General features: G+C 31.3%; 1 protein-coding gene across 1 annotated transcript; it reads left to right on the top strand.

Annotated features, from left to right (window-relative positions):
* The first annotated feature begins 7,712 nt into the window (after window positions 1–7,712).
* On the top strand, window positions 7,713–11,380 carry LOC129308219 (transcription factor ICE1-like). Its single transcript, XM_054949263.1, has 4 exons — window positions 7,713–9,003; window positions 9,569–9,790; window positions 10,642–10,812; window positions 11,095–11,380. Exons 1-4 carry the CDS (start codon window positions 7,894–7,896, stop codon window positions 11,179–11,181), a joined length of 1,590 nt encoding a protein of 529 aa, XP_054805238.1. The 5' UTR covers window positions 7,713–7,893; the 3' UTR covers window positions 11,182–11,380.
* The last annotated feature ends 890 nt before the right edge of the window (window positions 11,381–12,270 follow it).

Genomic DNA, 12,270 nt, shown 5'->3' with positions numbered 1-12,270 from the left:
ACCCTGAACTCATATTTGATATATTTTAAACTTTGAATAATAAACCTTAAGGCAATCTCTCCCTTATTATTAATTTGGAATTAATGTTTGTCACTTTATGTATAGTGGGACCTAAGAAGCTTATGCTACTTTCTCTTTCTCTCACCATGTCTCTCTCTGCCATCTCCTCTTCTCTCTCCCTTCTGCTCTTGTACTTCGCTTTTGTTGTACTCTTATGGCTTGAATGTAGATGGTGAAATGCAAGAAGGAGATGCAGTTGTAGGATAAGGAATATGCAAGCGATGTGGTTAAAAAGAGCAAAGATTATATCACAGTATCTTTGACCATCAACACTTGCTACTACTCTCTCCTCCCTTTTCTTTTTTAAATCAACTAAGCACGTAATGCATTTAACTTTGCTTGCATGCAAGTTGAGACACTTGTATCCTTTAACAATAGAAATCTAGAAGGTGGAAGCTAATAGAGTAATGCTTTACTCTTGTTTTCTTTCATTTATTTGAACCTTGTTATACCTTTTTTCCTTTCTACTAATTTTCAACAGCTTCCTCTTCATTTAAGGCGCATGGGATGATAGGAATATGTAAGGTTGCCTTTTCCAAGTTGTACTTAACTAATCAATCTAAAGCAATCATGGGACTAACCCAAACAAATTATCTAACCATGATTGATACATTTAAAAATAATATTAAACACTCTAAAATTTAACATATGAATTTCTTTCAAAATTAAGGATCTTAAGTTTTACTACTTCAAAACATTTTAATATAGTTCTAATAAGTTTAATTAGAGTAAAAATAAGTACAAAAGCATGATATATTATTGTAGCATTAAAATACTTAAAAACCAGTTGAAAAATAACAAGTTATAAATTTAAAGGGATGTGCCAGACATGTGCACGCATGCCACGACTCTCATCTCACGCCGCATGGCACAAAATGAAAGCACTAATAATGTCAATTTGATAGCATTGGAGGTGAACTTTTGACGCACCCTAAAACTCTATTTGACGTCCAATTGAGGTGATCTAATTGTTTATGGAAAGCTCTTTCAAAGCTCTAGCCAATGGCACTAGTTTCATTTCAATATTATATCTCAATCAAAAGTTGAACACCTATTTACAAACTCATACCTTTTCACACTTAAATCACATCTTGGCTATCTAAAATCCCAACTAATTACTAAAAGCTCAAACTTACCTCTAGATCACTTTTAATGGACTTAAAATAACTTGTGCAATACACCATAACAACCAAATAACATACATATCTCAATTTCAATCGTCAACCCCTTAATATAAAAAAAAAGAAAAGGGAAATCAAATGCTTTTCAATTCTCAAAATATCCATATACTTGCTTTATACAAGCATTCACAAACTACTATCATACTTACACCAGTATTTTAGTCCTAACCAACTTAATTAACATAACACGTATATCCTAGGGCTCAAAATACAATCAAATTTTCACAAAAAGAAAATAGTGTAAGTATAATCAAAAGTTGGCAACTATTAATTCAAAATATACATAATTAAATTACTATAACCTACAATTAGTATTATTAGATCATAAGCCTCTGATGCTTTCTCTCGATCCTGACTTAAGCTAGCTCCTATAAATATCAAAGAAAGAGGAGTGAACACAACTACTTAGAAACCAAGGTCAGTCTAATCTATACAGATGCATGTTAATCAATCATGGCAATGTAAAGGGCTTAAAAATGTTAATGTCATATGAATACATTAAGCATGAATCGTCCACAGCCACAATACTAACAACTAGGTGACTGGGAACATTAACTTACAACATGTCACAACAACAATAATCATATGGCATTAAAATATCATAACATGTAGGGCCATAATAATAACAATCATATGGCAATAATAATGATATTCATGATTATCTCCATCCTTATACTTCCCTGATACCTCCAATTGAAACCGTTGGCTAATTACTTAAAGGGGTTCATCTATGTGAATAGACTACTCAAGCCATCCAATTATAAGGAGCTTTCTAGCCAATGCTACTACATTCAAATTTGGATCACAATTTTCTCAAATCACACATTATGAGGTGTCGTGCCTTTGAGCTAGCCTCCTCGTAGAACAAGTAAGGTCTAGTTAGTTTCAAGTCTCTCGATAAACTATGGGACAGCCCCTTATAGAACAAGTGAAACAATATATAAAGGGAAAGCCATCCAACTCCAAATGGAAACTGTTCCACATGAATTTAAAATCTCTACTCCTCTTTTTAAGAGAACTCCTACCTCATATGATCATACAATGCAACCCATACTTATCTTACAGCATATATACTCAATCATCATGTTCTCAATGTGAAAATTCTTTAACATGAAATTCATAACATGAAATTCTTGTACATATCATACTTCTTTACACTATAAATCTATGCGGTACATATAATTTTATATTTCTCATACTCTTTACAAAACTAACCTCCATAACAATATGTCTTAAGTTTAAATAATTCAAGCAACTCTCATTAACTCTTTTTAATTTAATAGTTTTATACCTATTTATGGCCTAAAAATCACTTGGAATGATGAACCTTAACCTTAAAACTTTGAGAAAATGGAAGATGAAGGAAGGAGAAGAGTAAAGGGACTTACTAGAGTAGATTATAAGCTCCAAAGGCATCAAAGTCATGCCTTAGCAGAGTATATGGCGTGCTTTTCTTTTCTTTCATTTCTCTTTTCCAATTTTTAAACTAGAACACACTCTTATTTCTATAAATTTTTGACCATGTGCTGATGTATATGCATCACATGTCATGGTGGATGGTATAAGGAGCATCCCTTTGTGTTTATTTAATCCATGCATTACAATGAAAGTTGCACAAGCCACGACACATGGTATAAAGATCATCCTTTTATGCTTTCTTCCTCTTTCAGGGCCCAAGTGGCCTAACTCAACTTAAAACCCAATCTTAAAATTGAAGCCACAACTCAATAGGTCTATTAACCCTTTCTAATGATCTTCTAACTATAAATTACCTAAATTTACTTAACTTACCCTCATTTAGTTAATAAATTAGGGGTTGAATTTTTAGGATGGTAATAACTTGGTAACTCATGAAACCCTCCTTTATACAAAAAAAAAATGATTGTCTCTTATACTATTATATTAATTAAACCACCCACGCACTAAGATCACCAAAGCAGTCATGTGATTGAAGCATATAAAGACATAGTTATATCCATAAAGCTAGAAAGCATTAAAAACAAAGAATTGTTTGCATATGCCATAAGAAAAATGGTAAGGAGTGGTAAAGATGTACACAAAGGATCTAAGGGCGCATAGGGCCAGGATAATAAGGTCAGGAGACACTAAGTAGAACATAACAATATCAAAAGGGAAGGTCAAGATAGTAGTAGAAATGGTGAAGTCTATTATGACCTATCAGGACTAACATGATCAAAGCAGCCATAGGGGATACGAACTTGTAAGTGCAGACCCTTCATTCAGTTTATTGGTGTACTGTCGTAATTGTGATGATGAGACATCCCTCTTCCTAGTCGCTCTTCATAGCAAGATACAAGCTTTTCTTTACCTCATTATATTTATATTCGTAGCCCTCCCTATAGAGAAGTATAGCATCCCTACCTCACATTTCATCGTCCATGTTCAAGCCACAGAAGTGTAGCAAAAGCAAAGTGTAAGAAAGGAGGAGGAGAAACAAGAGGAAAAGGCAAAGAGAGACATAGTGAGAGAGGAAGGGTAACAAAAGCTTCTGGGCCCTACTATGCATAAATTAATGGTTGTTAATTCTAAATTAACGATGAGGAAAAGATTATATCTAGTTTAATTATTTATAGTTCAAAATATATTAAATATAAATCTAAAGTTCAAATTACCCTTAGGCTTATAGTTTATCATCCAAATTATCATTTAATCTTTATTATTAATAGGTTATTTAAGGGAAAATAATTTCAAACAAAATTAAAAAGTATGACTTTCTCTTTTTTTTTTCAAAAATGTAAGACAGTTTTGAAGCTTATAATTAAGATAGGAGTGAGTATATAATAAAAATAGAAAAAATCCTTATATATTTAACATTATATATTTTCTATGTTTGTTTCTAATTAAATCAATGCATGTAGATTTTTTATAAATTATTTATTATATAACAAATTTTTTATTAATATTATTAACATATTACAATTTTCTTTTTTGAATTTGATTTGATATAAAAATATATTATATATATAAGATCAAGTATCTAAATTTTTCGCATAAAAATAACAAGTTACTCAATAATAGTAGTAGTACTTTATTTATTTATTCAGTTTAAAACAAAAGGCATGTTTAATTAATTTTAACATACATGCAAGATGGAGACACATGGATCCACCATGTTGGACCACGAGATGATTATACTGTGCAGAACCATAAATGCTCGTCTTTCGTATTGGAAGAAAACGACCAAACAACAATAATTTTAAATATATGTTTTAAAATTCAATTAATTTGAACGATACGTGCGCTATTTTCTCACGAGCTCCGGAATTATTTTCCAGTTAAATTTAATTCAAAATATAAGATATTCAGTACATTTTAAAATGATTTCTTAAATATGCTAGTTTACTCCATTGGTTATAAAACATCTTCTAAACGAATTTAGTCATTAATATATAAGACATTTGATGTAATATTAATTATATTTTTTCCAACACTACTCCTAAAATGCAATGTAAAGTTGAAATTTTTTATTTAAATAGGGGTAGCTTTAAAAGTTTATTATATATTAAAACAAATTAATAATTTAATCACTTCTCTTTAATTTCAATAAGATAATTAAATGCATCTTATAGTAGGAATTGGAGGGAGTATTAATTAACATATGCATGAAAAATATAATCTAACTAAACATGCATTCTCACTTTTCATAATAAAGAGATTAATGGCATAGAAAAACACATTTCATTTTTTAAGGAGATAAGAAAATAATTATTTTTATTAGCATGTGAAATGTAATTAAAAGTATCTTAGGAGAGAGTATACTAAAAATTATTTTGATTTCTTAAATGGAGAGAATAAATGCCATAGTTCCAAGGTTGCTAGGATGATATATTGACTTTGGTTAGACAAGGCATTGAGAGAGAGAGAGAGAGAGAGAGAGATGAAATGGGAGTGTGAATAATGTAAATTAGAGTCCAAATTTGTACAATGTTAAGAGCAGGACGAGAGAAAAGTTCAGTGGTTTTGCCAAAATTGGGATAAAGCCAAAAAGGGGTCCTCAAAACAAGCCTTTTGAGAACTGTGTGCGCCTGAAACAACAAATTTGCCGTTTCAAATGTGAGCGTTCCTTCTCAAGTTTCTTGACCTTTTTGCAGAGAAACTGCAAATTCAGTTTCAAGCCAAAAACCAATTGCTTCTTTTGGATGCCAATCTCACTTTCCATTTGTCTTCAACGTGACCAAATAATCATTAAAAGCTGCCAACTTCATTTTTCATTTCTTTTTTATCTTCCTATCTCCTTTTCTGTATTTTATTATATATTGATACCGTTATTATAACTTTATCACAAAAGGTTACCTGTTGTCTATAATGTTATTGATAACTAACATGATTTAGAATGTGTGTGACATGACTTAGAACATGTTTTACAGGAAACAATATTGCATTTTTTTTATTTCTGAATATAAAAAAACAACTAAACTCACACAATTTAAGAAAATTAGTTTAAATGAAATAATTATGTCTAAAAATAAAAAAAATTAGAGTAAACTATTCATGTAATTAATGAAATAAGTTTATCTAGTAAAGATAAACATTGATTTTATAGAGGACAACTTTAAAAAAATGTAATAAATGCTTTTTAAAATTTATAATTTTACTCATAAATAAAAAAACATGATAATTTTTCTTATATTAAAAACGAAATAGTACATTATAATTATATGTCGATACTTTTAAGGCATGGTTTCAAACAAGCATTTATTTTTTTAAAACCTATCTAATATATGTAATATTAATAACTCTAACTTCAGGCCAAAAAAAATATTAATAACTCTAACTAAATCATAAGTTTTTTTTTTTTGGTAAACCAATGACCAATTGATTACTAATTAGAAAAATAATTGCATGCATTCATATGAACATATTTCTTTCATTTAAAAATGTAAGATATTTTTTGAAGAGTTGAATGTTAAAAAATGTAAGGCATTTTTAATCTTTCAAGATGTAATCATTATTTTTTTTTAAAGTGCTTCTATTGATAATAACTTTATATTTATTGTGAGATGTTTAATAGAAGTAAATATAAAAAGATATGATTAATTTAAAAGTAAATAATTACTTTATTGAAGATAAAATTCAGTTAAAAATACCTTATATTTTTTAATGAAAAGGCATAATTACATATATATGCATATATTCTCTCTCTTAATGTCTTTCGAGCCATGTTTTCATGCCTAATGCTAGCTGATCGACTAGAATTTAAACGCATATATTTCATGTTTTAAATAACTTTTACCCATGCATTTTTTCAAGAGAAAAGAGATCATTATACTAATCATAAAAAAAATTATTACACACATTAATGCACATATAACACATAAAAAAACCAAAGAAAACCAAGTTTGCCTCATGCAATAATAGGTGTATTTTAAATTATCTCATTCAAGTCACCATATTTGTTATTAATGAATTAATTTATTATAGTTTTTTATTGTTAATTTCAATAACAGTGATTATAGAGTAGTAAAACATTGAGCTATTTTATTGCTAAAAATGTATATTCATATGCTTTGAACATGTAATAATATCAAATTTTGAACAAGAATATACCATAAATGGTAGGCAAACCAATATTGAGTCGTAGCTTCATAATAAAGATATTTTGACCCAGAAGAGTTACATTTAAAGATTTAATCTTCACAAATTATAGATATTAAAAATTACAATTAACACTAAAAACAAAAAATAGCACTGCATCTTATAGATTTGCTATAAAAATTTAAAAATTATTATCTATACACTGGACAGGAGTTTAAAAACCTATAGACACTTTTGATAAAGTTATTTTCAGTTGAATGTGATAATATTTGAATTTATCAATCAAATAATTATATAAAAAATTTGATCATATTATTCATAGTAATAAATAATGTGATTAATTAAAATTCTTACATTAAACATTAATATTAATAAACAGGAAAAACATGTCATTATAATTTTATTGGGTTTTGTTTTTAATTTTTATAATAGAGATTAAAAATATCCAAAAATTAAAATTATAAAGACTTGAAAAACAAGAATCATCAAATCTTTTTAAAATTATAAGAATTAAAAATATTAAAATAAATTATAGAGATTAAACATAAAACTTGATAAAATTATAAAAAACAATGATTATGTTTTCCCTCATAAATGTCATGTTAATAAAAAAAATATTACTCCTCTCATTTTAAATTATAAAAAATTTTTAAAAAAAATTTTTATACAAAAAAATAAGACACTTTTTGAGTATTAAAATTTTATTAGATAAATTTATTTTAATATTATTTTTTATTTAATATTAATTAAGTATAGATTTAAAATTATTATTATTATTTTTTTTAATATAAATATTTCATCGGCAAAAGAAAAAGTTTTTAAACTGAAATTTCTCTTTTGTTGCCGAAGCCGGATTTGATAAGCAGTGGTGTGTAACCTTCGCAGACAATGCTTTGCTTGTCGCAGTCCTTCGATAATTAAGTTACAAAAAGCCAATGCCCTTTTCTTTCTGCAACGTCCTCTTCCATTAAACTCTCTCCCTCCCTCCCTCTTTCTCTCTCTCTCTCTCTCACCTTCTCACCTCTGCTACTCAACCAATTTCGCTTCCTCTTCTTCTCCCGAAAGCCAGAAACTTCACTTGCTGAAGAATTTCACAATGATTTCCAGAGTAAGCGGTGTCCCTTGGATGGACGAAAACAGAGAAGGAGACGACTCTACTGCTCCATCTTCATGGGCTAACATGAACGCCGGCATCAACATCGAGAAAAACCAAAACCAGAACCATCCTGGTTTTGTCCAGAACAAGGATGAGATGGGTTCTCTGTGTGCTCTCAAACCCATGCTTGAAATCGACGAGGACTGGTACATGGCCAACAATGGTATCCAAAATCAATCAGATATTATAAGAGACATCACTTTCTCTCCCAACTTCGCCGACCAAGACAGTCTATTGCTGAACCCAGTGGATTCGTCCACTCCATGTTCCCCATCTACCACCGTCTTCAACAATCTCGACCCATCTCAGGTTCCGTACTTTCTTCCTCACAAACCCAACTTGTCGTCTCTTCTCAATGTCGTCCCTGGTAATACTCCTTTAGACCATGGGTTTGGTGTGGGTTGCGATGTCGGGTTTCTTGAGCCTCAAGCTTCCAGCTCTAGCCTTCTGCGAGGCTTCACCGATTTCAGCTCAAATAACAACCAGATAATCCTTCCCAATTTATGCTCAGATCCACAAGTCCCAATGTCAGGTATATCGCAGGTAACCGATGGCAGTTTTACTGGTTTTCGGGGTTTCGAGGAAGGTCCTGGAAAACCGCTGTTCCTAAGTAGACCCAAGATTTTGAGACCCCTTGAATCGTTACCTCCATCGGGAGCACAACCCACTCTGTTTCAGAAGAGAGTGGCTTTTCGAAAGAAGCTCGCAAATAACGATACTGAGAGAGACGGAGGAAAGATTGAAATTGCAGAGGGGAACGAGAGGAAGAGGAAGATGGCTTGTTGGGAAGAAATGGAAGACGCTAGCCTTGACGGGTCAGCGTTGAATTACGATTCCGATGAGTTGACTGAGAATAGGACGGAGGAGAACGGGAAGAATGGAGGAAACAGCTCGAATGTGAACAGTACTGTGACTGGTGGCGATGGTGGGGATAAGAAGGGGAAGAAGAAGGGAATGCCTGCGAAGAATTTGATGGCTGAACGACGTCGTCGGAAGAAGCTCAATGATAGGCTGTATATGCTGAGGTCCGTTGTTCCAAAGATTAGCAAAGTAAGAAATTCTTACCCTCTTCTTCCTCTTAATTCATGTCCCAACTGTGCTTGATCCCTTTTGATGCTATTACAAAGTATCTAAATGAATGCTTTTTACTCGTCTTTTTTTAATCCAACTTCTGGTTGTTTTTAATTCTGAAGTTGATGATCTGCTTACTTGTCTCCTTTTTCCTCAATTCACACTTGCATATAGAAGGTATTTTTCAGAATTTCTGGAGAAAGATTATGTCACCACTAAGAGGAAGCCAATATCTGTTAATTATTTTGTACTTCTCTTTGATCTTAGTTTGCAGGATTGCTACTGAAGCTGCTGATTTAGTCGAAGATAACTGTAACATAGTAACTTGGGGGAGGGGGATGAGTGATTTTATATTTTATGGTTTTATTTATCTAACTTTTTTGTTCAGACTGGATCTGTTTTGAACTTTTCCTCTTTGTTTTTTGTTTTTATGAAATATCTTTTGGCCAATGTATATAGACATGAGAACCTAAGATCACTCCTCTTATGCATACAACATGCCTTTTAAGATTTTGATTGTTTTGGCATGCCTTTGTTTGAATAGATGGACAGGGCTTCAATACTTGGCGATGCAATTGAGTACCTTAAAGAACTTCTACAAAGGATCAACGACATTCATAACGAATTGGAATCTGGCTCTTCACTAAGTACTCCCTCCACCACCAGCTTTCATCCTTTGACACCTACTCCAGCTGCATTACCCAACCGTATAAAGGATGAACTTTGCCCCAGCTCAATGCCAAGCCCGAACGGCCAACCTGCAAGGGTAAGTACTGTCGATTCCAATATCTTGGTGGATGTATTGATGTCTACCACGTGATTTTTCCTCCATTGCAGTGAGATAGTAGGTTATAGGTGCAATTATGGATGTGTTCGATATATCGATTGTGGCATCTTACTTCCCTCGTCATTTTGGATACCTAGATTTGATGCCTGCATTTAGTAAGTCGTTATACGATTATATGGTGATACCTCAGTACTGCCATGGTATCGCATCCGAACAAAAATTTACATTTGATGATGTCTAAAAGGTGTTGTATAATCCTTTGTTTACAAATTACCACGTTTACCCTTGCCTTAAAGGTAGTCAAAGAGTGTAAAGGCATCCTTAATGCATTGAATCTCAAAAACACCTTAGGCAAGAGGTGTTAGAAAGGCGCACGTGCAAGTAAATTAAACGATGAATATAGTGTGCTTGTGGTCCATTGTAATCATTGATGTCTTCGTTTTGCTGATCATTTGCATTATTGTATTTGTGTGGCTGAAGTCCACGATGTGTTCATTGTTTTGTGTTTATTTACAAAACACTAAAAATCTAATTTGCCTTGATAAAATAGATTATGGATGTAAATATGGATGTTGGATGAATTGGAATCTTGATCTTGACATCTTGCTTCCCTTGCTATCTTGGATACCCAAATTGATGCCTACATTTGCTCAGTTGTTATGTGACTGTATGATGACACCTAGATACCACCATGTTATCATATCCAAATAAAAATCAATATTCGACGCCTAGAAGGTGATATAAACCTTGTTATCCTACTATTGAATTTAGAAATTTTAATTTGTTTCCCATTGAAGTCATGTAACTTTTTTTTCCTACACTGTTCATAGATTGAGGTTCGGGTGCGCGAAGGAAAAGCTGTAAATATCCACATGTTTTGTGGTCGCAAGCCGGGCCTCTTGCTTTCAACCATGAAGGCTCTGGACAGCCTTGGGTTAGAACTCCATCAAGCTGTTATTAGCTGTTTTAATGGCTTTGCCATGGATATCTTTCGAGCTGAGGTATAGCACCTTTCGTTATCAATACCTACAAGTCAGTTTCACCCTGTTTTATCACTAGTGAATTTTATATCCTATCCATCTGATCTGAATTTTTTACAATGTTAAGCATTCATACATATCGACCTGGTATGATGATATCATTGATCATCATGTAACATTATAACGTGTCCCTGATATGCCATTTATGTATCTTCTTAAAACAATCTTGAGCCAGAAAACATGGTTGTGTTTATGCTTTTGGGCTGGTCGTCACAAAGACTAATAACTTTCACTTTGTTTCAGCAATGGAGGGATGGTCAAGATGCTCTTCATCCGGATCAAATCAAAGCAGCACTGTTGGAGTCAGCTGGCTACCATGGCGTGATCTAGGTCTTTTGGGAAAGACAAGCTTCTAGTTCAAAATTTCCTGTTCTTTTCTTTGTGTTTCTTACCCCTGGCCATCAAGCTACAATTTCAACTCTGATCAGATGCTTGTAGGTTTTTCTCGCTTCAGAATTCAAATAAATTATGAATGGTATGTAGTCGCATCAGTTTTAAGTGAAGAGGGATTTTCGTATTATTGAACCAATTGAGCACAGAGCATTTGCAGGTCTTGGCTCTTTCTTCATGCTACGCAGGACTGTGTAAAAGTTTTCTAGTTCTGTTCAATTGAATTTGATTTGAGAAGGTTCAGTCCTACTAGATCTTGTTAATAATTGGTCATTTAGAACTGAAAAGATTAAAAAAATAAGACTGTTTTTTCAAGTTAGACCAGACAGGAGATTGGATATCTAGAGCACTTGGTTCAATCTGGTTCTATTAAATTTATTTAATATGATTATAATTATTTTACTAATTATTTATAATAGTAAGTTGAATCTATTAACAATTTAATAAGTCTGGTTTCTCGCACGATTGTACGTTTAGATTAATAATTTAATAATTTGGACCATTTAGATTGTAACTGAAGTTTTTTTTCTTTTTGAAAATTATTATGATTATAAATGTTTTTATTATTTTAATTGAGTTTATTAAGTTGAAATGGATTATTGTTTCTTATAGAAAAATAAATTAAAAAAAAGCTAAGAGTGTGTTTAATTTGAGTGGAGGGGTTTTAATAAATTTTTGTTTGGTTTAGGAGGGGAGGGAATGAAAATAAAAAATGAGTTAATAATTTTATTTTTATAAAATTTAACTTGATTTTTTTTTTGCTTTGAAAAAAATTGTTATATTAGAATTTATTTAGTTTTTATTTTAAGAATATGAACTTAACAAGAAAAAATTGAAGAACAAATTATATTTTATCAATAGGTTTAATAAAAAAATATTAAAATTTTATATATTAAAAAATTATATATTAATTTTCATAAGGTGATAATTTATTTTATCATAAGAAAGAAAAAGATTAAGATAATACATAATTTTTTAATATCAAAAGTAATTTAAAATTTTTAAAATAAATATTTAAATTTATTTTAA

This window comes from Prosopis cineraria, unplaced genomic scaffold, assembly GCF_029017545.1.
Source record: "Prosopis cineraria cultivar Desert tree isolate PC_DT_omini unplaced genomic scaffold, ASM2901754v1 PC4, whole genome shotgun sequence".
Taxonomy (NCBI): domain Eukaryota; kingdom Viridiplantae; phylum Streptophyta; class Magnoliopsida; order Fabales; family Fabaceae; genus Prosopis; species Prosopis cineraria.
The sequence above is the reverse complement of the archived record's forward strand: the minus strand, read 5'-3'. Positions and strand labels throughout refer to the sequence as shown.

Bases quoted from the DNA above. Each gene is read 5' to 3' on its own strand.
- LOC129308219 (XM_054949263.1), top strand. From the start codon at position 7,894: ATGATTTCCAGAGTAAGCGGTGTCCCTTGGATGGACGAAAACAGAGAA. The intron at 9,004-9,568 runs GTAAGAAATTCT...TTGTTTGAATAG, and splicing joins TTGTTCCAAAGATTAGCAAA to ATGGACAGGGCTTCAATACT. The intron at 10,813-11,094 runs GTATAGCACCTT...ACTTTGTTTCAG, and splicing joins TGGATATCTTTCGAGCTGAG to CAATGGAGGGATGGTCAAGA.